This window comes from Gadus chalcogrammus, chromosome 19, assembly GCF_026213295.1.
Source record: "Gadus chalcogrammus isolate NIFS_2021 chromosome 19, NIFS_Gcha_1.0, whole genome shotgun sequence".
NCBI lineage: Eukaryota > Metazoa > Chordata > Actinopteri > Gadiformes > Gadidae > Gadus > Gadus chalcogrammus.
The window spans coordinates 13801093-13827746 of NC_079430.1; the positions used below are offsets into that span (position 1 = coordinate 13801093).

Genomic DNA, 26654 nt, shown 5'->3' on the forward strand with positions numbered 1-26654 from the left:
CTCGTAGGTTGAAGTATAATTACAAATCGGTCTACTATGAAATCATCCAGAATGGTAGCGACGGTACGTTAACATTTACATTCAGGGCATTTAGCAGACGCTTCTATCCAGAGCGACTTACAATAAGTACATTTGTCAGAAGAAAGAGGAACAACAATCTATCACTGTCGGTACAGTAAGGGATGTTCATAGAACCAAGTGCCAAGCACTAACGATTGCTAGGTTAACCCATTCCCAGTACAAAACAAAGATAGCTAGGATAAGATGCTACTCGATGCTAAGTACTATTTATAAGTGCATGGAGGAACAATAAGTGGGTACAGTAAGTGCAAGGACGTACAACATACAATAAGTGCGTAAGGGGGGGGTGGGGGTACTGCGCTGTAGAGGATAAAGAATGAACACTGGTCTTCCATTGTTCCCCACCAGTACAGACCAGTGCCTGCTGACAGCAACAGAACCTAGGCTATCATTATATTTGTATCATTCATTGTTCTTAGCCCTGATGCGTCTGATACGCCCTCCCAGCATTGAACTAATTAGGTGTCCACCTTATCTGAGCGAGACTGTCCTCTACTGGTTCTGCCTATTCTGTCCAGAACCACAGCTCCACCAGAACACACACAGTGGTGGACTGGAACCACCTGTTCCCCTTTATTGTGTGTGTGTGTGTGTGTGTGTGTGTGTGTGTGTGTGTGTGTGTGTGTGTGTGTGTGTGTGTGTGTGTGTGTGTGTGTGTGTGTGTGTGTGTGTGTGTGTGTGTGTGTGTGTGTGTGTGTGTGTGTGTGTGTGTTTGTTTATGTGTGTGTGTGCGCGCGCGCGGTGAATCGCCCTCATGTCGTCAATCACACTTTCACTCCCTATCTCCTCAGTTCCTCCTCCTCCTATCTCCTCCTTCCTATTGTCTTTCGACGTTTCCTTCCACATGGATCTCTCCAACCTAAGCTCAAAATCTGGGTTGATTTTTAACTGGATTAACCTTATCTAATATCAAGAATTACAAATTCAACGGCCTGTGTCTCTCTCTCTCTCTCTGTCTCTCTCTCTGTCTCTGTCGCTCTCGCTCTCTCTCTCTTTCTCTCTCTCTCCCTCTGTATGCCTCTCTCCTTCTAATTAATATTACTAATTTAAAATAAGCTTTACAATTATTAGGCCTGCACTAATATATACACTACCAACTTGTTTGTCGCTACTACAAGTTTGATTATGTGCCTAAATTGTCGCTTTGAAAAAGAAAAAAGGCCTTAACACTCGCGACATGACAGGGAACTCCAGCTAGCGATCGTTAGCCCGTGTCCTCACTAATTGGATGAGTGGATTTTTATATATGTCATCGATAACGGCTAATCTGATTATCAGGCTGCTGGTACGGCAGCAGTGTTGGAGGACAAAAGTTGTGCGCGTTACGATACGTCGTTATGTGACGCACATGTTCCCGCATAGCGCACGTTACACGGCTAGCCTTAGCCCGCGGTCGATTCTGTAGCGAATGACAACAACACATGCTAATCGTTGGTAGCCGCGGTGGGGATAGCTGGCTCACTCCTCCGGGGACTAGAAGGTTGCTCCAAACACGGTTTTCTAATGAGCTGTGTGGGTATATGAAGCTTATTAGTAGGATTCCACTCTGGCACTGCTGTTGAAGCAGTGTTAATTTCCGTACAGATAACCAGCTCTAGTTTAAAAAAAAACATTAAACTACCGAATACTTTTTCTCCAACTTTCCCCTTTTTTAATATCGGCCTTTAAAACCGCAACGATTTTCATATTTTTCTTCTACAAATAGATTACAATAACCCGACTTTAGTTGCATTTTTTTCGGTCTATAATCATGTGAATGTGTTGTATTTCCTCCAGGACCAATGCAGTATTCAACAATGTATAATACGAAATGGCGTTGGCCTGGTGAGGTCATCGTCCACACCCCTTGCTGGGTGGTCCCTGATTGGCTGAACGTTGTTCCGAGCTAAGCTGCCGCTGTCGGGCTGGTTCGAGACCAGCTTCTAGATTTGATACCAGAGGTTAGCTTGCAATATTTAGGCCAGAATCGCAAGGCCAACCACGACAGCGATTAACGAGGAAGCCCCCCCTCTCTGTGCCCTGGCCCCTTGATGGGTTGGTCTCTCTCTCTCTCTCTCTCTCTCTCTCTCTCTCTCTCTCTCTCTCTCTCTCTCTCTCTCTCTCTCTCGCTCTCTCGCTCTCTCTCTCTCTCATTATTCAGACTGAGCCCTGGCCAGACCTCTCCGGTCGCCGGCCGAGTGTGAAAGTGGCCATGAGGAGTGAGTGGCTGCCGGTCTCAACACCTGCTTAAATGAGGCTGGATTAGCGTGGATTGTGTTGCATCCCGCTGACGGAGAGCCACTGGGCAGACACATCGGCGTGATCACTTTACCCTCTGTGTGGCTGGCACTCTGGCCCTTCTCTCTCCCTCACCAGGGCACTCAATGTCTCTCTCTCTCTCACTCTCTCACCCCGCTCTCTCTACCCCTCTCTCTCTATCCCTCTGTCTCTGCCTTGGTCTCTCTATCTCTCTCTCTATCTCTCTCTCTGCCTCTGTCTCTCTACCTCTCGCTATGGCTCTGTCTCTCTATCCCTCCGTCTCTCTCTATCCATGCTGTGTTACATCACACATATAATACCCACATGTGTCGCACAAGTTTCCATTCTGTGTGTGTGTGTGTGTGTGTGTGTGTGTGTGTGTGTGTGTGTGTGTGTGTGTGTGTGTGTGTGTGTGTGTGTGTGTGTGTGTGTGTGTGTGTGTGTGTGTGTGTGTGTGTGTGTCACTGATGTCCTGGTTCCCTCAACTGATTACTCTGATTAGAAACCAGAGCGTGTCTGTGTCCTTCAGTGTGAGTGTGCATTAATCAAACTATTTCCCTTGCTCTCTGATAGCAATATAAGCTAGAGTACTTCGCTGGTGCACCAAACAACGACCCAACCGCCAAGCAGACAGACTCCTCAGCTGGAGAGCAGCTCAGCAGCCAGGCGCTCAGAGACGCACATGCCAGCGCACTTTAGACCTCTGAAGGGCGTAGAGTTACCGTATTATCTCGTCTAATAAATTGCAGTTGACAGTTTTAATCCTTGGCCGATCACATGTGAAAATGAGATTATGATTTTGATGGCTTCAGCCTTAATAGGCCTATGTTTATTGAACAATTATTGTTAGAGTTTATTAACGTTTAATTATTTATCATTTTAATCTCCTAATGTTAAACTAAAAACAAAATGGGAGTCGATTTGATTATTTTATTTATTATAATAACGATTTTGTGTTTTTGGATTATACTTTAGCCCAACGAACAAATAATGTAAACGGATAACATATAGGCTGCTTCATCTATTTGATGCACACTTGCTGTTCATAACTCATCCAAACTATTCACCGACAACCTTCTAACTGTAACTTGTGTGTCGCTCCATTGGTGCCATCAGGGGGGCTGCATGAAATAATAATGATATGAGCCAACGCTGTAGAGATGTGCTGATTAGGATCACCTTCAAGTAGAACTGAAGCTCTCTCTTCTCGTTAACGCACGTTTTTAGACCGAGGTGTTAGTAGCATGACTGTAGCCTGAGGTCTTCCCTGGGATGGTACGAGTGGTCTCACGTTACTGGGTTAAAGACGATTCTCTTGTCGGTGGAAGGAGATTCTGCTTCGTATTTTTTTATATATTTTACATGGTGCTCTGACCAGTAAAACTTCAAGGAAGATCTTCCATGTTGTCCATCTGTTGTCCCGTTTGAAGCACTAGCGGGCTATCAGGCTACGTGTAGCAGTCAAGCTACCACACGTAGTAGCTTGACTGCTACATGTCAAGCTGGCTAGCAGGCTCACGCTGGCCAGGTGTCAAGCTGGTTAGCTTACAGGCTGGCTGGCTAGCTTACAGGTTGGTTGTCTCCCAGTCCAGCTGGCCGCAGCCGCCTCCCCTAAGGTCACCGCTAACAGACCCACGGGGAGAACACAATGGGAGTGTCAATTATGTAAGAGGGCTTAGCGTCGACACGAAAACGCAACGCATCTGCACTGCGCTATTGTGTGTGTGTGTGTGTGTGTGTGTGTGTGTGTGTGTGTGTGTGTGTGTGTGTGTGTGTGTGTGTGTGTGTGTGTGTGTGTGTGTGTGTGTGTGTGTGTGTGTGTGTGTGTGTGAACTGCACTCCATGCATGTGTGTGTGCATCATTTGATGTGCATGGGAGGGAGGAAGAGAGAGACAGGGGCAGACGGAGGAAGAGAGAGTACCTGGTGCGGACTTAAACCATCTGTTAATGGTGGGAGACCAGACCAGTCGACCAGATCACCTTGTGTAATTATTACACAGGCAGGTTTAATACCCTAGATCTCCCCCTTCCTCCCTCCCTCCCTCCCTCTCTCACCCTCCCTCTCTTTCTTCCTCTCTCTCCTGTCTCTTATCTAAATGTTCCTGTTGCACTCTCTCTCTCCCTGACTGTTGCAGTCTCTTTGAGCTCTCTCTCCCACATTATGCTTCATTCACTTATATAGTTCCTCGTGGCTTGACTGGTCGCACACACAGCAGCATGCATGGCTGACTTTTTCCATTCTGACATTTATCTTTAAAGCAAATGCCACATCACACTGTGTGTGTGTGTGTGTGTGTGTGTGTGTGTGTGTGTGTGTGTGTGTGTGTGTGTGTGTGTGTGTGTGTGTGTGTGTGTGTGTGTGTGTGTGTGTGTGTGTGTGTGTGTGTGTGTGTGTGGTGGTGAATGAAGGTCACTGCAGGGGGGGTGGTGCAGAGACGAGCTGATCAATGTTCTCTCTGCCGCTGCTCTGCTGCAGTCGCTCGGCCACTGGCCCTCCAGGCGCTCTCTCTCTCTCTTTCTCTTTCTCTGTGTCTCTCTCCCTCTCTCTCTGTCTGTGTCTCTCTGTCTCTGTCTCTCTCTCTGTGTGTCTCTCTCTCTCTCTGTCTCTGTCTCTGTCTCTGTCTCTGTGTCTGTCTCTGTCTCGCTCTCTCTGTGTGTCTCTATCTCTCTCTCTCTCTGTGTGTCTCTCTCTCTGTCCTCTCTCTGGTCTGTGTCTGTCTCTCTCTCTGTGTCTGTCTCTCTCTCTGTGTCTGTCTCTGTCTCGCTCTGTCCCTGTTCTCGAACCCTGAGATATGGTCCTGTTCTAGAACACACAGATGTTCCAGAGCTAGAGATGGCAACGTTTTGCTATAGCTGGTTTTATGACCCCAGTAGATCATTTTGCTGTTAAAATAGTTTGGTAAAATCATACAGAACATTATAATTGAAAGTATTTTAATTGTATGGAAATAGCAACACATCTTTGCGTCTATCGTTGTATATCTGTGTTCTAGAACCTAGATATACAACGATAGATACATCACATGGAACCTAATTCCATATCCCTTCAGGGCAGAGTGATTACAGGAGCTCTGGAGATATTGTCCGACCTTGGTTTTGGTGGTTCAGGGATCGTGTGGACAAACGTCTGTTTTTATCAGTTTGTGGAAATTAGTTCTGGTGTTTTCCTCCTCTGGTGAACAATGGATCATTCATTGTGTCGCCTGAACGCTGAAGACACATCTGTTGTTCTGAAACCGTCATGAGACGCTCTATTCATCAGTGGTGGCAGAACACAGAAAGTTATATCTTATTCTGTTTGTTGTGTTGCAACAGGCATCATTTATACTCTCTGTCTCTCCGTCTCTCTCTCCATCTCTCTCACTCTCACTCTCTCTCTATTGGCGTGGGATATAACAATATTACAGATAAGTGTTGCCTTTTGATCAGGGTTAGTTTCTCAATCTCTGAGAGTGAGATGCTGTGACGATGGGGGTCGTGTTTTATTAATGTTCAGAGCTGGGAGGACGTGTCAATCAGTGTGAGGAAGAGAGGACAAGTCGGGGCTAAAAATAATGAATAATATAAATATAATTATATCCTATGATATGCTGCTTTCACCACGCACTCGTTCCTACTTGTTGATAACAACGGAAGACCAGTGTTCAACTTTGCATATCTCTCTCTCATCTATATATATTTGTGTGTGTGTGTGTGTGTGTGGTCCATTGTACTTGTCAGTATTTTTCCGTTGAACCATTGAAGGCCTTTTCTGAGAGCATGAGAGCAGATTTGTGGTTCTGTTGGTTCTTTATCCGTGGTCGATTGTAAGTCCTTCGCAAACGACAACACACCAAAAATTACTCTTTGGACGTAATCTTGTGTGTGTGTGTGTGTGTGTGTGTGTGTGTGTGTGTGTGTGTGTGTGTGTGTGTGTGTGTGTGTGTGTGTGTGTGTGTGTGTGTGTGTGTGTGTGTGTGTGTGTGTGTGTGTGTGTGTGTGTGTGTGTGTGTGTGCACGCTAAGTGATTAGAAATACTGAAATTCCAGGCTGCCTTAGTCGGCTTGCCACTCTCCATCTCTCTCTCTACCTCTCTCTCTGCCTCTACCTCTCTCTCTGCCTCTACCTCTCTCTACCTCTCTCTCTGCCTCTACCTCTCTATCCAACTCTATAAACTCTCAACTCTCTCCCCTTCTCACCGTTTCTCTCCACATCTCTCACCCTCCTTCTCCACATCCACCCTCCTCTCTCTCTCCTTCCCTCCCTCCCTCTCCTCCGTTCTCTCTCGACCTTAGTGACCACCTCGCTCCACCTCAGAAGCGCTGGTTGGCTGTGGTCAGTAAGAGCCCTCTTTCTGGATTACTGGGCTCAGGTCCGGCCCCTCAGAGCCCTCTGGCCCCTCAGAACACGCGCTTAGTGTTAGTTCTCCTCTGTGATGAGGCTGATATCGTCGCTATTGTAGATGGTTATTGAACGAGCATTGATGATTGGTCTGTCTGCATTTGGCTGATTATGATGATGGAGGAAAGGCTGTGAAAGAGTTCTGTGGGGGTCTTGACTTTGGAGAGGATCAGGACTTTAACTTCCCAAGAGTTGGTTTTTCCTCCATGTTCGGTCCGTTGTACGGTAAACAACGTGTGGAGAAACACGTAATCTCTGAACAAACTACCCCAGTATGGTCCGGAGGTCTGGAGAACCCGGACTTTACCTTTCACTAAGCGTTTATTTTCCTCTTCGGCGATCGGGTCGGATTAAATTTGGTAAATGATGGCGGAGACACACTCCCTGTGAAAAACTGCTTTCTGGGGACCTGAGTTAGTGCTAAATCCAGGACCTCCATATTGTTGGGTGTGGAGGACTCATGGCCGCCGCCAGCTTTCGGACCGGGGCTGTACCCGGGACCCCCCAGTCCGGCCGCCACACGGGGGGGTCCGGTACGGGGGTGGTGCCCGTTACGGGGGGGACGGTGGGGCCCGGTACCGTGTCAGAGCGCCGGTGGATAACCGGGTCCAACATGGAGGACAGCTTTGAGTTTCTGTTCAACGGGACGGTGAACAAGATCAAGAGCCACAAAATGAACCTAAACCTCAGTGAGTCCCGAACCGCGCCCTCGTTAAAGAACAGCGCTGCTGAACTATCGTCTGATTCACCTTTAACTACCCAGGCCTTCTACTGAACGAGCTAATACTAGTAAGCCCAAATCTTAACCTGCTTAAGCTAGCTATCACGACTAAGCCAAACAAACCTTGACCTTAACTACCAAATCAAACCTTAAGCTACTTAGCCTAACTATCTACTTAACTCTAGTCATCCCTCTAGTTACTTACCTCAACCTAACCTAACTAACTGAGTCACTCCTTACCCTGAACCTTAACCATGTGTTGCTGCAGCTGGTATGTGGGATTTGTATTCCCAACCAGTGATCCGACACACCACCACCTCACTAAACCTCAGAGGAAAGAATGTGGTCCACTTTATTGAAACCTCTCGTGTTCCCGCGTCTCTTAAGACTACTGAGCCGTGAACCCATCCCCACCTGTAGATTCCTGGGACAGGTGAGTCCCTAAAGGGGGAGGAGCTTGGGAGGGCTAAGGGGACTGTAGGGAGAAAGCCTTACCAGCACTGCTGCTAATGATGGGTCTGTTCCTTTTATGTAGCAGGGCCCGGGTATCAGACTAATCTGATGTGTTACTTTAGGGACCACCAACCTTACCTCACCTCAACCCGAGCAACAATCATTTGGTCAACATACGCTCCCTTTTCTCTCTGTATCGCTCAGAAGAGCGTTAAAGGTGTGCATTAGCTTGCGGTAGGGAACATGACGTCCCTGAGACGAATTCCCTTTGTTTACGGCCATCACAGCGTAACGCGGCTCTGTGATGGAGCCGGTATCTGAACATCTAGCCTACTTCCTCATCCATCTGCCACTGTAGAGGGAGGGAGGGTGGGAGGGTGGGAGGGAGGGAGGGAGGGTGGGTGGGAGGGAGGGAGGGACAGAGGGGGAGAGGGAGAGAGCAGACAGTGAAACACAGAGAGAGGGTAGAGGTAGAGGGGGGAGGGGGGAGAGAGAGAGAGGGGGCACGAGAGTTCATTTGTCACCTTATTCCAAGTTGAGGAAAAGCAGGCAAATATCTCCAAACAAAATCTATCGTCATATAAAACTGAATATTCACACGAATCAGTTGTCATAATAAACTGTTTTTTATTGACGCAATGAGAATATTGACACAATGAGAATCTCTGCATAAAATGATTGTTTATGGAATCGTGTAAGTTCCCTCACCACAATCATCACCCCAGACCGCACACACGAGGAAAGTCACTCGGTTCCTCATGTGACGAGTTCTCACGTTCCTCATTTCTCTCGCGCTGCTCTCTCTAGTCAGGGTCATTGTGAAGCACTTTATCATCAGGAAGACCTCAACTTTTGTGCTCATACTGTTCACTGCTCAAAGACACAGATATATTCTCCGACACAAGGAGCAGGTATACTGTATTATATACAGTCTGTTCAGTCAGTTTAACCTATAGTATACATTCTATGTTTAATACAGTCCAACGCGACAGGAAGGGTTCTCAGATGTCACCAAGGACCTTCTCACCAAGGAGAAGGTAGACTTTATAATATACAGTCTTTTCAGTCAGTTTAACCTATATTATACATTCTTTGTTTTATTCAGTCCAATGGGATGGGGGCTCAGATACAGCTCATCTAGGAGCAGGTAGGGGCAGCGGCGTCCTGCTCAGAGACGCCTATAGGCAGTATGGGGACTTGGGGGTTTGAAACCAGAACCTTCCTTAGGCCAGACACGGACCCGATGGGGCCCCCCCCCCCAGGGCCTGAACCAGCCCGGGGGCCCGTCCCAGTCCGGCCCACGCTGCAGCCGCTGCAGCCGCTGATCACTTCACATCGACCGCTAACGTACTCTTTGGGCAGTAGCTCAGGAGGTAGAGCGGGTTGGCTGGTAACCGCAAGGTTGCTAGTTCGAGTGTCGTCGAGGCGCGCCTGAGCAAGGCACCTCAACCTAAGCTACTCCCGACGAGCTGGCTGTCGCCTTGCATGGTTGAATCGGCCGTCGGTGGGTGAATGTGTCCATAAAGATAAAGCACTATATCAATGCAGTCCATTTACCATTTACTATTTACCCTTAGAGCTGAGGCCTCAAGAGAGATGCTCCCGCTCTCTCTTGCTCGCTCTCGTTCTCTCTCTCTCTCGTTCTCTCTCTCTCTCTCACTCTCTCACTCTCTCTCACTCTCTCGCTGACCTTCCTGCTGTGTGTGTGTTTGTGCTTCCAGAGGAGGAGCTCCGGAAGCTGCGGGAGGAGACCAACGTGGACCTGCTGCGGCAGGAGCTGGAGAAGGAGAGAGGGAAGAGGATAGACCTGGAGCAGAGGATGAGCGAGGTGCTCCGGACCAGGTGAGAGGGAGAGAGACACCAACACACAGAGGGAGAGAGAGAGAGGGAGAGAGAGGGAGGAGGGAGAGAGACACCAACACACAGAGGGAGAGAGAGGGAGGAGGGAGAGAGACACCAACACACAGAGGGAGAGAGAGGGAGGAGGGAGAGAGACACCAACACACAGAGGGAGAGAGAGGGAGGAGGGAGAGAGACACCAACACACAGAGGGGGAGAGAGGGAAGAGGGAGAGAGACACCAACACACAGAGGGGGAGAGAGAGAGGGAGGAGGGAGAGAGACACCAACACACAGCGGGGGAGAGAGAGGGAGGAGGGAGAGAGACACCAACACACAGAGGCGGGGGAGAGGGAGGAGGGAGAGAGACACCAACACACAGAGGGGGAGAGAGGGAGGAGGGAGAGAGAAATCAACACACAGAGGGGGAGAGAGGGAGGAGGAGAGAGACACCAACACACAGCGGGGGAGAGAGAGGGAGGAGGGAGAGAGACACCAACACACAGCGGGGGAGAGAGAGGGAGGAGGGAGAGAGACACCAACACACAGCGGGGGAGAGAGGGAGGAGGGAGAGAGACACCAACACACAGCGGGAGAGAGAGGGAGGAGGGAGAGAGACACCAACACACAGAGGGGGAGAGAGAGGGAGGAGGGAGAGAGACACCAACACACAGAGGGGGAGAGAGAGAGGGAGGAGGGAGAGAGACACCAACACACAGAGGGGGAGAGAGAGAGGGAGGAGGGAGAGAGACACCAACACACAGCGGGGGAGAGAGAGAGGGAGGAGGGAGAGAGACACCAACACACAGAGGAGGAGGGAGAGAGACACCAACACAGAGAGGGAGAGAGAGGGAGGAGGGAGAGAGACACCAACACACAGAGGAGGAGAGAGAGGGAGGAGGGAGAGAGACACCAACACACAGAGGGGGAGAGCGGGAGAGAGAGAGGGAAGAGGGAGAGAAACATCAACATACAGCGGGAGAGAGAGAGAGAGAGGGAGGAGGAGAGAGAGGGAGGAGGAGGGAGAGGGAGACAAAGAGAGAGGGTTTTATATCACTTTTAAAATGATTCATCTATGTGACAACTTAACCTTTGTTGTCTTACATTCAGGCCATTTAGCAGACGCTTTTATCCGAAGCGACTTACGATTGTTAGTGCAAAGCACCAACAATCGCTAGGTTAACCCATTCCCCGTAGACAACAAAAGACGGCTAGAATAAGATGCTACACAATACTAAGTACTGTTTTTAAGTGCCAGGACGTACAACATACAATAAGTGCGTAGCGGGGTGTGGGGGGGCTAAGGGGGGGGGATGTGCAGAGTCTAGGTGACCTACGAACAATTGAGTCTGGAGTCTTTTCCTCTTCAACACAACCAAGTAAAAGAAGGTTATTCCAGTTCAAAACGTAAATTACCCAGCTGTGCTTAAACAAAAGAATGCATTACCACCATATGTTTTTAAATGTGTCCAAGCGGTACATTTTCTGATGATACCGATGTTTTAATTCAGAGTGCGGTCCCACCTGGCTCTTGAAAGTTGCCAACGCTCACAACTTTGACTTCCTTCCAAAGAAAATGAATTAAGCAACACTCTTTTCTTGATCAGCTTTTTGAGGGAAGCAAGCGGAGAGGGATTTCACTTCTGTGAGCGTCTCACTAACGGCAGTTTACAGTTCACTGAAGGTTAAGAAGACCGAGAGAGGAGGTGCGGGAGGGTGAGACAGTCTGGGGGAGGGAGGGGGAGAGGAAGAAGAGAAATGGAGAGAGAGAGAGAGAGTCTGAAGCCTTAATCTGTATTTACATGTCTTACCTAAATATTCATGTGTTTGTACAATTGATACAAGCTCACTTTGCCAAACGTGAGTGTGTGTGTGTGCATGTGCGGGTGTCCAAAACATGCAAGTCATTCTCTTGTCATGTGACCCTGGAGCTATGTTTACATAACGAGCGAAGCATTAATCCCTCGTCAGCCAATAAGACACATTAAACCCACACGTGTGTGTAAGAGTGTTTTTGCATACTGGATCAGGTGATACTGGATTACACACCCACTGGCCTCCAGGAAGGACAATCCACTGAACCTTCTAAACCGTTGCATTTCTCTCTTGATTTCTCTCTCAGGTTAGAGGACTCTCCACCACAGCCACCCCGTAAGCAGCAATCCCCCACCAACACCCGGACAGGTGAGCTGGACCGAGAGCCAGGGAAGGCTATCCCCAGCCCCTGCTTAACATGGCTAACATGTTAAATAAGTGAGGTGGACACCTTGTGTTTTTCCGGGCCCAGTAGTCAACTATTCAGCTAAAGCAGCGAATGCTCCGATCCTTACCGACTGAATAAGGAAAGACCGTCACATATTAAATGACTTTGAAGATGAGGAGTTAGCTTGCCCACTGGTAAGCCAACGAGTAAGCTTGTTCACCGGTTAGCTAACGAGTTGGCTCGTTCACTGGTTAGCTAACAAATTAGCTCGTTCAGCGGGAAGCTAACGAGTTAGCTCGGTCACCGGTTAGCCAACACGTTAGCTCGGTCACCGGTTAGCCAACGAGTTAGCTCGTTCACAGGTTAGCTAACAAGTTAGCTCGTACACCGGTTAGCCAACGAGTAAGCTCATTCACTGGATAGATAACGACTTGGCTCTTTCACCGGTTAGCTAACAAGTTAGCTTGTGTTCTCCTTCCTTCAGACAAGCCCCAGCGCGAGGAGTGGAGCTCGCGGTTCCAGCGCTGGTGGTACGACCGCTTCGGGGTCTACATGGAGGACTTCCGCTTCCAGCCGGAGGAGACCACAGTTGAGGCAGAGGAGCCGCTCAGCGCTAAGAGGTGCTAACGAATGATTAGTTTAAAACATGAAAAAGGAACCACGATTATCAACAGAATGTGAGGAAATTATGATGACTGAATGATATGATGATAGCACTTTGAGGTCACTGAGTTGATGTAAAATGTATTATTATTATTAATAATATTATTGTTATATGAGAAAACGTGTCTTTGGCACATAGATCCAAAATTAGGTGAAGTGCAGGTTTAATCAGTAATGTTCTACGGCGACTTTGTTTGGAACGGTAAATACTCTTCATGGCCCTGTGGTTCAGAGCAGCAGCAGTTCTGGGCCACTAAACCCCTGAATACCGATGGCGGCCAACCGTCAGACGGAACCGTTAGGAAGTAACTAGTGTCATCTAGTGGTGGACGAGGCACACTGCATGTTAGCCCTGGTTTCTATGTGACGGAAAAACAACGATGTACATCGATGAGATCTTAACGAAATGAGTCAAATGACCCTACACTATAGGGATGAAACAAGCAATGCATTTCTGGAATTACCTTCCTGAATTAATGCAGATTATTATCTTTTTATGTTGATTCTTAAAATGTGCATGAAATGTGCAAGAGAGAGGGAGAGAGTGAGCGGGAGGGGGCCCATATCAATGTCAGGCCTCGGCTCTAAAGTGAAATACTTTTACTAGCAAAATAAATATATAGGATCATATATATTTATACACCACAGCCCATACATGCTTGTTTTCAGTGAAGATGATGTCGTTCACCAAGAGACGTCGATTTGACCTCGAACTTGAAGGGGAGGAGAATGGAGTCATCATGGGGGACCTGGTTAATGGTGACACGGCGGGCGGAGAGAGAATTGAGGGGAGCGTTTTAATTTCGGCACCGAAAGGAAAAAAAACCGATTGATATTATCTTTATTTTTTCCCGCCTCCGTATGAGTGAGTCTGGCAGCGAAGGCCAAACAAACCTAGCACACATTCAAAGCTGTGTGTGTGTGTGTGTGTGTGTGTGTGTGTGTGTGTGTGTGTGTGTGTGTGTGTGTGTGTGTGTGTGTGTGTGTGTGTGTGTGTGTGTGTGTGTGTGTGTGTGTGTGTGTGTGTGTGTGTGTCCTGTCCTGTCCTGTCCTGTCCTAACCCTCGTTTTGTTGTTTGTTTCAGGCTGACTGAGAACATGAGGCGACTCAGTGAGTACACACACACACACACTTGTTTTTTTAATGAACTGTACTATAGTATACATTAACTTCTAAATTGCAAATAGTTATATTCCCATTGGCATTTATAAAGTTAATCTTATATTTTATAATGAATAATAAAAACGTCATGTGAATCTACTATGAATTCCTTATGGTTAATTGATCCGTCATTAAAACAGCGGTTGGCTGTTGGTCGTGCGCTCTTATTCTGAAATGTCCCCTAAAATGTCCCTCTCAGAGCGCGGGGCGAGGCCGGTCACCAACTTCATGAGGAACCTGTCGGCGCTCTCCAACTGGCACTCCGTCTACACCTCGGGCATCGCCTTCATCGTGAGTGTGTGTGTGTGTGCGGGTGCGTTTGCATGTGCGTGTGTGAAAGAAAGTAAAACGCCACGTTCACCAAGATTTGAGCCAGTCTGGGTTCAGACTTTAGATTATTGACCAAAAGTCTGTCTGGAACGGTTTTATAAGGCGTCTGCAGGCGTCTTAACCTGAAGACCCCCTCTAGTGAGGCTAACCAGCTGTGTTGTTGTTGTTGTTGTTGTCCTGTCCAGATCTACATGAACGCAGCGTGGCACGGCTGGGCCATGCCCATGTTCCTCTTCCTGGCCATCCTCCGCCTCTCCTTAAATTACCTCATCGCCAGGTAACGCACCCACACATACTGGACTCACACAGAAACCGGGCTCACGCAAAGCCTCTCTCACCAGCGCACGACGTGGCATTACTTCGTGGCATATGCTACGTAGCGTACGGCACGTAGCATACTGCACATAGCGTACAGCAGGTAGCCTTCAACAGGTAGCCTACACCGCGTAGCGTACGGCAACTAGCCTAAGGTAGGTAGCCGTAGGCACATGCTACACGGCGCGCGCTATTTGTCGTAGGCTACGTGCCGTACGCTACGTGCCGTACCCCACGTGTAGCTCGCGGCGCGTAAGCTACTTGGCGTACGCGACACTAAACGTTCAACGCGCAACACGCTACATGTAACATGCAAATTTCCTACTAAGGTGTTAAAATGTGTACAACAATGTGAGAATGTATTTTATAAATAACTAACTCGTATGTAGTGTTCAATCACTGAGATGGGTGATGATGAGTGATTCACTGGTGAACTTAGGCCCAATCCCATTTCTACCCCTTACCCTTACCCCTTCAAAACAAGGGGGAGGGGTAAGGGGAAGGGGTAAGGGGTAGAAATGGGATTGGGCCTTAGTGTCCTGGTGGCTCCTATGAAGGTTAGAAAAGAGGACAGAGTCTGTGTTCAGCAGAAAGTCATCAGGGTCTCAAATCAGGGCGGTTTCAGGGAAACGAGGGCAAGTTGAGCGATGTGTGGGATAGGGGTTTGTTTCATTGGGCTCTCTAGCTGTTTCGAGTTGTAGAGAGGGAACATTAAAGAGTAGAAGAGAGACGATTTTGAAAGTAAAGAAGTGTTACACACACCTGTTAGTGGATGATGAGCTATGATACATTTTTGTTGCGTACATGTTTCTGACAGGAAAGAGGGATTCCTGGGCCAGGGAAGAGAGGCCTCGATTGGTCAGAATTTAGAATTTATCTACCATCAAAAATCTCACTTAGTCTCATTCAGAGGCAGGTGCAGTTGACGAGAGCAGATATCATCACAGACCATTTCACTCACTAGCTAGATGGCTAAGGCCTTTAGGACACATTCCACTCAAACGACGGCTATTAAGTCAAGCTCTCTAACACCTTCTAAGAAAACAAACGATGTGTGTTCTCTCTGCCCACAGAGGTTGGAGGATCCAGTGGAGCATTGTGCCTGAGGTCTCAGAATCTGTGGTAAGACTTCCTGTTTCCTGTTTGTTACTTCCTGTTTTACATGGGGTCGATGTCTGTCTTGCTGAACATGTCACAGTAAGCAGGCTAATGTGGGTCACCCGGCATTATACATTTACATTCAGGGCATTTAGCAGACGCTTTTATCCAAAGCAAAGTACATTCGTCCGAAGAGAGAGAAACAATCAGAGGTCATAGTGAGGGGACAATGATGGCATGACGATGAAGTCATAATGAGGGGACGATGATGTCATGATGATGTTATAATGAGGGGACGATGATGTCATAATGAGGGGACGATGATGTCATAATGAGGGGACGTTGATGTCATGATGATGATGTCATTATGAGGGGACGATGATGTCATGGCGTTCAAATGTGTCGGTGACGTCATAATGCTTTCATTATTTGTGGATTGCAGGATCCTCCAAAAGAAGACTTGACTGTTTCTGAGAAATTCCAGCTAGTTCTCGATGTTGCTCAGAAAGCACAGGTACACGCACGCAAGCACACACTGGCACGTACACACAGGCAGGCACGCACACACTCACATACACACGGGCATACACGCACGCATTCACGCATACGACAAAGGCCCACACACACACACACACAGAAAGACACGCACACATGCACACACACATCGTGCACAGTATGTTTTGTTATATTTTGTGTTTCAACAGTAATGTGTCTTAACTGACATCAAAACAACATGTACACCAGATGACGCTGATCCAGCTTAAACTAGATCTCTCTCTCTCTCTCTCTCTCTCTCTTTCTCTCTTTCTCTCTTTCTCTCTTTCTCTCTTTCTCTCTCTCTCTCTTTCTCTCCCTCCCTCTCTCCTTCCAGAACCTCTTTGGAAAAATGTCAGATGTTTTGGAGAAAATAAAAAAGTAAGTCAAATACAATGTATGATTTAAATGATCAGTGTGTTGTTTTTCTGTATATATATGTATACAAACACACAGATGCATCTCAATTTATTAGAATATTTTTGAAAAGTTGATTAATTTCAATAATTAAATTAAGGAAGTGAAACTAATACATAAATTCATTGCACCCAAAGTGAAATATTTCAAGCCTTTTATTTTATTGAATCTTGATGATCATGGCTTACAGCTCAAGAAAACCCCAAATTCAGTATCTCAGAAAATCCGAATATTACATAAGAACACTGCAAATATGATTCTTTATACGGAAATGTTGGCCTTCTGAGAAGCACGTTCTTGTATATGAATCCAGTAATGGGTTGGGGCTCCGTCTGAATTACTGCATCAACTTGGCCAGGCATGGAGTCGATCTATGGTCTCTGTATATATATATTTTCCTGTGTATATATGTATTTATATATGTATAATCCTTTGTCTGTCCTGCAGTCTGTTCATGTGGGTGCAGCCTGAGAGCACCCAGAAGCTCTACGTGGGTCTGTGGGTGGCCTTCATCACCTCCTGCCTGCTGCCCTACAAACTGATGGGCTTCATGATGGGTGAGATTGCGCACACACACACACACGTGCACACGCGCACACAAGCACACACACACACACACCCGTACATACACACTAACACTCAAATACACGTACACACACACACACACACACCTACGAGCACCCGTACATACACACTAACACTCAAATACACGTACACACACACACACACACACCTACGAGCACCCGTACATACACACTAACACTCAAATACACGTACACACACACACACCTACGAGCACCCGTACATACACACGCACACGCGCACGCACGCACACGCACACGCACACACACACACACACACACACACCTCTTTTCTTACTGGTATACCTTCTTCATTCGGTCCTTCATCACAAACAAACACTTTCTGTGGAGAGGAAGACTGATCACACACACACACACTCACACTCACACACAGTCTCTCACTCTCATCATCTCCTGCTCCCTCCCTCCTCCTCTTTATCCCCCTCTCTGTCTCCCCCCCCCCCCCCCCCCCCAGGCCTGTACGCTGGTATTAAGTTCTTCATCATCGACTTCATCTTCAAGAGCTGTCCCAAGCTGCGGGACAAATACGACACGCCCCGCATCATCTGGAACAGCCTGCCCACCGACCCCCAGCTCAAGGAGAGGACCAACGCCACCGTGTCTAGACGGGTACGCACACACACACACACACACACACACAGGCACACACACACACACACACACTCACACACACACGGGGACAGACGCATACACCCATGAAGGAACACATACACATGCATGCTCACACGCGCATATACACGCACACACACTTATTCACGGGCAAACACACATATAATGTACACGTATACACACACATGCGCACACACACGCCCGCACACACACGCATATACACAGACACAGATAAAATACACACACATTAATATACACACAAACACACAAACACACATAACATAACATACTCACATTCAACCCTACACAAATTTTTCATGCACACAGACAGACAAGAAAAGCACAAACAGACACACACACATACACCTTGATCATTTGACCGTGTCCTGGCCAGGTCAAAGGTCAGATCTTCAGTGGTTTATTCCGATGGTGTATGCGTGTGTGTGCATGCATCGGTATGTGTGTGTATCTGTGTATTTGTATCTGTGTCTGCATCTTTGTGAATGTGTATAAACATATGTGTGTGTGTTATAGCTACATTGTGTGTCATTTCTTTTCCTCTCAGCTCTCTGGTACTGAGAAGGTAGGGCTTCTGACCACCCCCCCCCCCCCCCCCCCCCCCCCAAGTCCTCACTAGTGCTGAGTGCCCCCACAAGTCGTGTGTGTGTGTGTGTGTGTGTGTGTGTGTGTGTGTGTGTGTGTGTGTGTGTGTGTGTGTGTGTGTGTGTGTGTGTGTGTGTGTGTGTGTGTGTGTGTGTGTGTGTGTGTGTGTGTGTGAGATGGATCAAAATGTCAGAATTGGCCTTGTTCCCGAACAACGAACTAATTCTCGAAGGGAGTATGGAAGACATTTTGAATCCAGTGTTGCTAGAGCTAGAGCACCTGTGGTGATAGCTTTGTTTAAAGCCCACATATTCATGTAGTAGGAGAACCACTCATGTAGTTCCTAGTATCCTATACTCGTATTTTTCTGTTATTATTTGAAACCCTTTTTCCTATTTCATAAGTTGACCTCCATTGAACAACAGACAATAAGACTCCCTTTTTTATTTTAAGTGTTTAAAACTTTATTTCAAACTTATTAGTGTCAGTGGCCTTCACTGACGATTTTATATTATTTTTTTTTAAAGAATTTTAATTGACACTTCAGAGCATATTTAGAGAGCTTCTATAGGCTGTTTTAAGTAAACAAAGGGATAACCTGAAAACTGTTCCGTTTTTATCAAACTTCTCAAACATGATAACGTGCTCAGTGGTAAAATAACGATCACAAATCAACACACATTCAGGGCTTGACTTCGACGCCGCTATAAGGTTTTTGTTGTGAACTCGAAGTTTGTTTTGCCTGAGCATGGGCGTTGTGATGCTCGTCGGCATGGAAACGGACTCAACTACCAGCACTTCAGGCGATGCTAACATGCTAAACATTAGCCACCAAGTAAACGCATATTCCGGTCTCACGGTTGACCGTTTTAAACCCAACTCTGTTTTAAACAATGATGCAATTTTATCATGTTTGGAAGCCAAATACTTAAATGTTTAAATGTTTAAAAAACAATGTGTGTAATGTAATAACTTTCATATCAGGGCCGATGTGTTTGATCACAAACATAAATATTATTCTTTAGATTTGATTAATCACGTAAATGGCTTTGATCTAGCTTGATTGACATCTTCCCTCCAAGCGAGCACACAGTTTGCGAACACGTGGTAGCTAATATTCGCTATTTCAAGCAAAAGCTTGGACTCTGGCCTGGCTCTTGGCTTTGCACGAAGACCTCCCCCCTCCTGCATCAAAGCACTCGGCACGGACAGGAGACCTGTTGATCTGATTGAAGAGGTTGTGAGCGGCCGTCTGTTAGCTGTTAGCTCCCCTCGGCCCTGCTAGCCAGCTAGCCAGCTAGCTAGCTAGCGCGCTGCCCTGCTAGCTAGACGCAGCCTGATGATGTCACGCACATGGCTAGCAGTCACTGGTTGGATGTTTGTGTCGACGCCCTGTTAACATTGCTGTTCTCTCTCCCTTTCTCCCCCTTTCCCTCCCTCCTATCTCTGCTCGACTCCGTATCCAAACGCATCTGTCTGCTGGTTTATCTCTGCTCCTTCTGTCTTGGACCCTGCCCTCCCGCCTCCTTTTCCTGTCTCTCTTCTTTATCACCCCTCCATCTCCCTCCTTCCTGTACACCACACTTCCTTTTCTTCCCCTCCTCTCCCCTTTTGACCCTCCTCCTCCCCCCCTCCCCCCTCCTCCTCCCCCATGCTCTCCTCCTCCTCCTCCTCCTCCTCCTCCTCGTCCTTCTCCTCTTCCCCCTCCCCCATGCTCCCCCCCTCCTCCTCCTCCCCCTCCCCCATGCTCCCCCCCTCCTCCTCCTCCCCCTCCTCCTCCTCCTTCTCCTCCTCCTCCTCCTTCCCCTCCTCCCCTATGCTCCCCCATGCTCCCCCCCTCCTCCTTCCCCCCCTCCTCCTTCCCCTCCTCCTCCTCCTCCTCCTCCTCCTCCTCCTTCCCCTCCTCCTCCTCCTCCTCCTCCTCCTTCCCCTCCTCCTCCTCCTCCTCTCCCTAGGTTCAGCCCGTGGTCTCTCGTGGCAGCATCGCCACCATCCCCTGCGGCGTGGCGCGGGACGAGGAGGCAGGCCGCTCCCACAGCACCAAGAAGGGCGCCTTCCACGAGATCTTCAACCTGGCGGAGCTGGAGCGCCCTCTAGCGGGTGAGAAGAGGCACTGCGGCATGAAAACATTTTTACATCACATTACATTTAGTGTTTTTTTTTATCCACAGCGTGGATCGTGGAAGCATAAAATCAAAGTAGAGCAGCTGAAACTTTCATTTTAAAAACATATAGGAATCAGGATAATGTGTATTTATTTAAAGACACACAACTAAAGGAAGGTTTAATACTATTTGCGATGCTTTGATTGGTCCTTTTATGTATCCATGCTTTTTGATTGGTAATTTTATACATCGAAGCTTTCAGATTTGCATGTTTCTGTATCATAAGGATTGGCCCTGGTCTTTTTCTAAGCTTTGTGATTGGTCCATGTATGTGACTAAGCTCTTTGATTGGTCCATTTATGTTTCTAAGCTTTGTGATTGGTCCATGTATGTTTCTAAGCTCTGTGATTGGTCCATGTATGTGACTAAGCTATTTGATTGGTCCTTGTATGTGTCTAAGCTCTGTGATTGGTTGCTCTGGCAGTGTGTGAGAACGGCTGGAGGTGCTGCCTGATCAACAGAGACCGTAAGATGCCGACGGACTACATCAGGAACGGAGTGCTGTACGTCACGGAGAAGTACGTGGACACCCCTCCCTCTCTTTATTTTATACTGAAATATATAAACATCTCGCAATGCCTCAACTGGTCTTCATATCTCTCTCTCTCTCTCTCTCTCTCTCTCTCTCTCTCTCGCTCTCTGCGTGTTAGTTACCTATGCTTTGAGAGCTCCAGTTCCCGCTCAAGTTCCTCCAAGAAGAATAAAGTCATCAAGTTGGTCGACATCACAGACATCCAGAAGGTACCCTGACCTTTGACCTACCTAAGTTTGAGAGAGTACCTTTTTTTTTCACGTGCGCCCCCCCCTGAAGAACTCTGGCGCCCCCTAGGGGAGGCGCACCTCACAGTTTGAAACTCCCTGTTCTCGAGGTTAGAGGTCAACCCTGATCCATAACCTCTCTTACCTTCCAGAGCTCAGAGGTCATCCCTGACCTTTAACCTCTCACCTTCTAGAGCTCAGAGGTCATCCCTGACCTTTAACCTCTCACCTTCTGGAGCTCAGAGGTCATGACCTTTAACCTCTCACCTTCTAGACCTCAGAGGTCATCCCTGACCTTTAACCTCTCACCTTCTAGAGCTCAGAGGTCATCCCTGACCTTTAACCTCTCACCTTCTAGAGCTCAGAGGTCATCCCTGACTTTTAACCTCTCACCTTCTAGAGCTCAGAGGTCAACCCTGACCTGTAACTGGAGATGAGGCGATTCCACTTTTTCTCAGAAGCACAAGTCCTTACATTGGGTACTTGCTGATACTGAGTACCAATACGAGTACTTAATAATACCTTAATTAAAGAGCCAGTGAAATTAGCGATGTTGTGTATGACATGACAGTTGACCTCTAACCTCAAGACGGTACCACAGGTTACAGTTCAGGTCCCATGTGTAATCTATATCACGACTTGGTTGGTTGCCCTCTCATTGGCTGTGGATAACGTGCAGGAGTGTGATTGGTCCAGCCTTGGTTGAACGCCAAAACAAATTATACACATTATACCCAAATAATTCATCCTAAGTTATCGGCTTGGCTGGCCTGATGCGAATCGCACAGAGGGAATATTTGTGGATAATGTGAAACATGATCAACAGTTCAACATTGTACGACATGTCTGCCTTCTCCAGTACAAGGTCCTCTCCGTCCTACCAGGAAGTGGAATGGGCATCTCCATAGCAACCCCCGCCACTCAGAAGGTACAGTGCTACAGAGAGAGCGGTCATGTTTCGTGTGTGATGCATCGTGTTTCCATGTTATCCACTAAACCAAACTAACCCGAGTCGCCCTTCTCGTCCGGTCCAGCCGCTGGTGTTTGGCGCCATGATCCACCGGGACGAGGCGTTCGAGGCCATCTTCACCCAGTACATGAAGATCATGACCACCACCAAACCTCCAGGCAACCCCGAGCTCTAGCCCGGCACGGCCCCAGCCACAGAGCCCCTGGCTGGGCTCCACGGCGGGGCCCGGGGGGGGTCCACTCTGGAAGAGGAGGAGGAGGAGACGCCCTGCAGAGGGGTCGGACGTCCGATGGTCACATGGTCCTGCTCAGAGGAGGAGGGGGCTGGGTGTAGGGTTTGGGGGTTTGGGGGAATGTTCAGACATGAATGGGATCGGTTTAACAATGGGGGGGTGGGGTGGGGTGGGGGGGGGGGAGAGCTATGAGACAGGTGAGACTGTGGTTCTGACTAATCAGGAAAGAGAGGGAGCTGGCTCTCCCGCTCTAGCGTCTGAATGGCCGAGCGGCGGAGTGGCGGACACGAGGATACACTGGACCAGCGTGTCGCTTGGCCATGTTTTTTTTTTCTTCCTGTGCGATAGTGTGTGTCGGGTGATTTCTGATTGGTTCGCTTAAAATCTGCCGTTTTGTGTTTGACGCAGAATAATTGTGTTTGACGCAGTGGCCGTTGTTTCAAGAACCACTTTGCCCGACCACGTAACTCACAACTCTCCAGTTTAATGTGGAAAAATACAGTATTTCAGTTTAGATTCATATGGACGACAAAACATCATCTTCTGGCAGTTAAAAACGCGTCATTACGCGACTTTGAAATAGCTTGACGCTATTGTGGAAGTGTTGGTACTTTGAGCTGTGGTCGATTTATTTTGTGTTTATTAAGCTTAGTGCTTGAACAGGATTCTCTTTCCGAGGGTTCCCTGTCGTCTCATGATTACTCTTTCTTTCTCCATCACATGTGAAAACAGAGTTCGGTGGTGTGGTTATCCGTGGAACTCAAAAGCTAAAACAAATGCTCCTTTATGCATCTCTATGGTGTTTGTTAATTTATGATGCTGAAATACGTCTGTTTTTCGAAATGCCTTTCTATTGTAAACTTTTTTGGGGGGGGGGGGGGGTTCTAACAAGCTTTTGAGTTCGGCAGTCTTAACTTACTGCTGCCTCGTTCTTTTTTCTGAAGTTCTTCCCAAGAACACGTGGAATGGATCACTGGAATACCGACGGCTCCGTCCACGAGTCGCACTCAAAGCTTTTCTTCTGTCCGATGCGTCTCGTCGAGATCTGGTTGTGAATAATTTCATGTGACTGTAAATCGAATGCATCCGCGTTCGTTTTTGATATCGTTTCGTAATTATTCACGACGGAGGACGGAGCGTTTGTGTGCAACATTTGTAAGCGGTGTCAAAGTGACGTGTTGAACGAGTCTCTGTTGATCCTAAAGTATGGCCTAGCCTCCGTTCTTCAAAGCCCACCAAACTACGGAACATACCGGACATTTCAAAGGCACTTTACCATGAGCAGCCATTCAGGGGAGCAGAAGCTGGTCTTCTGGCTGACCGGAGAATGGTTTTCATATGCCAACCTGTACGACCACTGACTGGATCACTGGAAGTTCTGCTTCAATGTGTTCAGACCGTCACAAATCTATAACAGTATACTAGACCCGAGATGGAATCTGCTTTTCACATGTTTTGGTTTGTGTTTCGAGTTATTTCAGGCCGTCACCGCTTGTGGTTCTAGAGCAAATAGATAAATAGACAAAAAACGTCAAATGATACCCGTCAAGGTTGTGAACTGGGTATGAAGTTGCCTTCGCTGCAACAGACCGGTTTCCACGGGCCAAATAGATATTAATGTAACACTGTAAAAAACCTATAACCAAGTTCTGGTAATACGGACCGTTCTCGTAATACAGAATGTGCGATTATGAGGACGTAATACGTTTCACGTAATCTCGGAATACGTTTTTCACCCTGGCCTGTGTCGAATGGGCTGCCTTGAAAACTGGAGAATCCACAAGTATTTTTTCGTTTAGGGAATAAATTAGAAACATTTATGGGAGCCCTGCTTGACAGGGGACGGTTATCATATCTAGCTCACTGTGTGTTGACTGGGTGGCAGAATCAGAATGAATTCATAGCTCAAATCAAGGCTGAATTTGGAATCTGTTGAATCAATGTGTTTATTTATAGTCTCATTCTACAGCCAGAACCTATAGTTTGATTATTTAGTGTCATTCTATATAGGCTGAATTTATAGTTGGAATCTATAGACTGAATCTACAGGTTCAATCTAGTTTGAACTATAGGTTGAATGTATAGTCTCTGAATCAACGGGTTGAATCTATTGTCTTATTCTATAGACTTAAGCTATAGGTTGATTCTATAGGCGGAATCTATGGTTGGAACTGTCTCATTCTTCAGTCAGAATCTGTAGCTTAAATCTATAGGCTGAATCTATAGTTTAATTCTATAGTCTTTAAGCCTTCATCCGAAGCCTTTTCGTGTCTCTGAACTTATCTCTGAGTGGAGTAGAGTTTGGCTTTATGAAACTCTGAGGAAGCACAGAATGTAACATGTTACATATTAAATGTAATGCACCACATTACATGTAACCTGTAATGTTTGTGAATGTCTTTTTCTTCTTCTTGCCAAATCTTTAATTTCCTGTCATCGTCTGCCATGCTCTACCCGTGGTTACGGGAAGGAAGAGTTTGAACGTCGTAGCGTTTGAGCTGTCAAGCGGAACTCTCAGTTTGAACGTTGACGTCATGACAACTGGACCCCCGCTGGGCTCTTGCTCCTAGTCTCAAAGTCTGCGCTCTCACCGGCCTGTCAGGTGACTAGCTCTGCTACCGGTACACACTATGGTTACACACGCTCAGAAGCTAGCGTACATCAGCCGGCCACATCCTGTACTCCTCGCAGTACACCTCCTTTTTTTCTTTATTTTTCGAAGGGCCCCTCATTTCACGGAAGAGTTTTATTTATTTTTTTCACTTTTCTGAGATTAAAATCAGAACTACTTTAATCTCAGAATTCTAAATGTAATTTTAGATTTCTGACTTTAAACTCCAAAAAAAAAGTCTATTGCGGCCCTTCTCCTCTTCCGTACAATGTTACCATCAGGTGTTTCAGAGTCGACTCTATGGTTACGTCACAGGGTCGGCTAGGGTGATTCAGACGTCATACAGCTGGGTGCCCACTACTACCACTTGTGGGCCATTTTGGAACATCTTGTAACGACCAGCACCCCACCTGGTGGTAAAACAGGCCCTTTAAAGAGACGCATCACTGTTTTTGACATGGATCATTTGGTACTCGACAACCAACAACTTGAGTTAATAATTTGAATGAATCAATTTGGAGCTTGACAAAATAAAATAATCTTAAATGCTCAAAATAGTGTATGAGAATACTTGTATTTTATACATACTATATACATATTTGAAATAAAGATGAGGCCAGAAAATATAGTGTGGTGAATTTATTACCATAACTTATGATTAATTAATCAATCACAGCGCAAAGAGACTGGTCAATGGAAAATGATTATGATTCATATAATTGTTCATATGTGGATTATGGAGGGGATGTCCAAAAAGAGGTGTTTTCTTTTTTAATGTTCCCAAAATGAAGACCTGGGGAGCTTCTCAACGGTAGCTCTTTGTTTCAATGTGCAACAGTTGATGTTATTGTATGTGCTCACCCACAGACTACTGTCCACACACGCCGGGCGAATCCTAGACTATTAGGTATTGGGGTCTTTTTCAAAAGAGTACAACTATAAGTAGAATATCAGTAAAAATAAAACGCTGCAGCTGTACTGGAAGTAATACTGCAGTACTCCAGAGTGAGTCAGAGTTATATGTTCGTTGAGATGATTTTTGGTTTGGTATTTTCCGCAGACTTTAAATTTGTATAGAAGATGATGTAATGTACAATGACGTTTCTTTTTTAAAGAAACATGCCTATTGTAAAAAAAATGTTTTTTTTATTTAAGTAAATGAATTTAAAATATATGCACTTTTGTCATTGTGGTCTCTGCGCGAACTGACTCTGTTAACACACCTTCTCATACTTTGTTCGACATACTTTAAGGACATACACCACTAAAGAGCTGGTACATCACAATGCATCATGGGAATACAGAGCTGGTACATCGCGATGCATCATGGGAATACAGAGCTGGTACATCACAATGCATCATGGGGCCACAGAGCTGGTACATCACAATGCATCATGGGACCACAGAGCTGGTACATCACAATGCATCATGGGAACACAGAGCTGGTACATCACAATGCATCATGGGAATACAGAGCTGGTACAACAATGCATCATGGGACCACAGAGCTGGTACATCACGATGCATCATGGGACCACAGAGCAAAAACCAGAGCTAATTAGGTTAGCTCTCTCTAAAAGGCTCTGCTAAAATCCTAAATAAACGTGAATATGCCGTAATCTAATCAAAATTATGTTCTGTCATGTCCCGCATGAGAGATGCTGTGGCCG

The 26654-nt window shown here is 46.9% G+C and overlaps 1 protein-coding gene across 3 annotated transcripts in view; it reads left to right on the forward strand.

Moving 5' to 3' along the window:
- gramd4a (GRAM domain containing 4a) overlaps positions 1 to 22464 on the forward strand; it is a 36025-nt gene extending 13561 nt beyond the window's left edge. For all 3 annotated transcript variants that reach the window (XM_056578495.1, XM_056578494.1, XM_056578496.1), the window contains 16 exons: positions 9596 to 9716; positions 11835 to 11896; positions 12400 to 12535; positions 13663 to 13688; positions 13939 to 14030; positions 14255 to 14346; positions 15458 to 15506; positions 15925 to 15996; positions 16354 to 16397; positions 16881 to 16990; positions 17490 to 17644; positions 20203 to 20347; positions 20837 to 20930; positions 21063 to 21153; positions 22031 to 22099; positions 22206 to 22464. In XM_056578495.1, the coding sequence (XP_056434470.1) occupies positions 9596 to 9716; positions 11835 to 11896; positions 12400 to 12535; positions 13663 to 13688; positions 13939 to 14030; positions 14255 to 14346; positions 15458 to 15506; positions 15925 to 15996; positions 16354 to 16397; positions 16881 to 16990; positions 17490 to 17644; positions 20203 to 20347; positions 20837 to 20930; positions 21063 to 21153; positions 22031 to 22099; positions 22206 to 22316 (1469 nt within the window). In that variant the 3' untranslated portion in view covers positions 22317 to 22464. The remainder of the gene's footprint in view (positions 1 to 9595; positions 9717 to 11834; positions 11897 to 12399; positions 12536 to 13662; positions 13689 to 13938; positions 14031 to 14254; positions 14347 to 15457; positions 15507 to 15924; positions 15997 to 16353; positions 16398 to 16880; positions 16991 to 17489; positions 17645 to 20202; positions 20348 to 20836; positions 20931 to 21062; positions 21154 to 22030; positions 22100 to 22205) is intronic.
- Positions 22465 to 26654: the final 4190 nt, after the last annotated feature.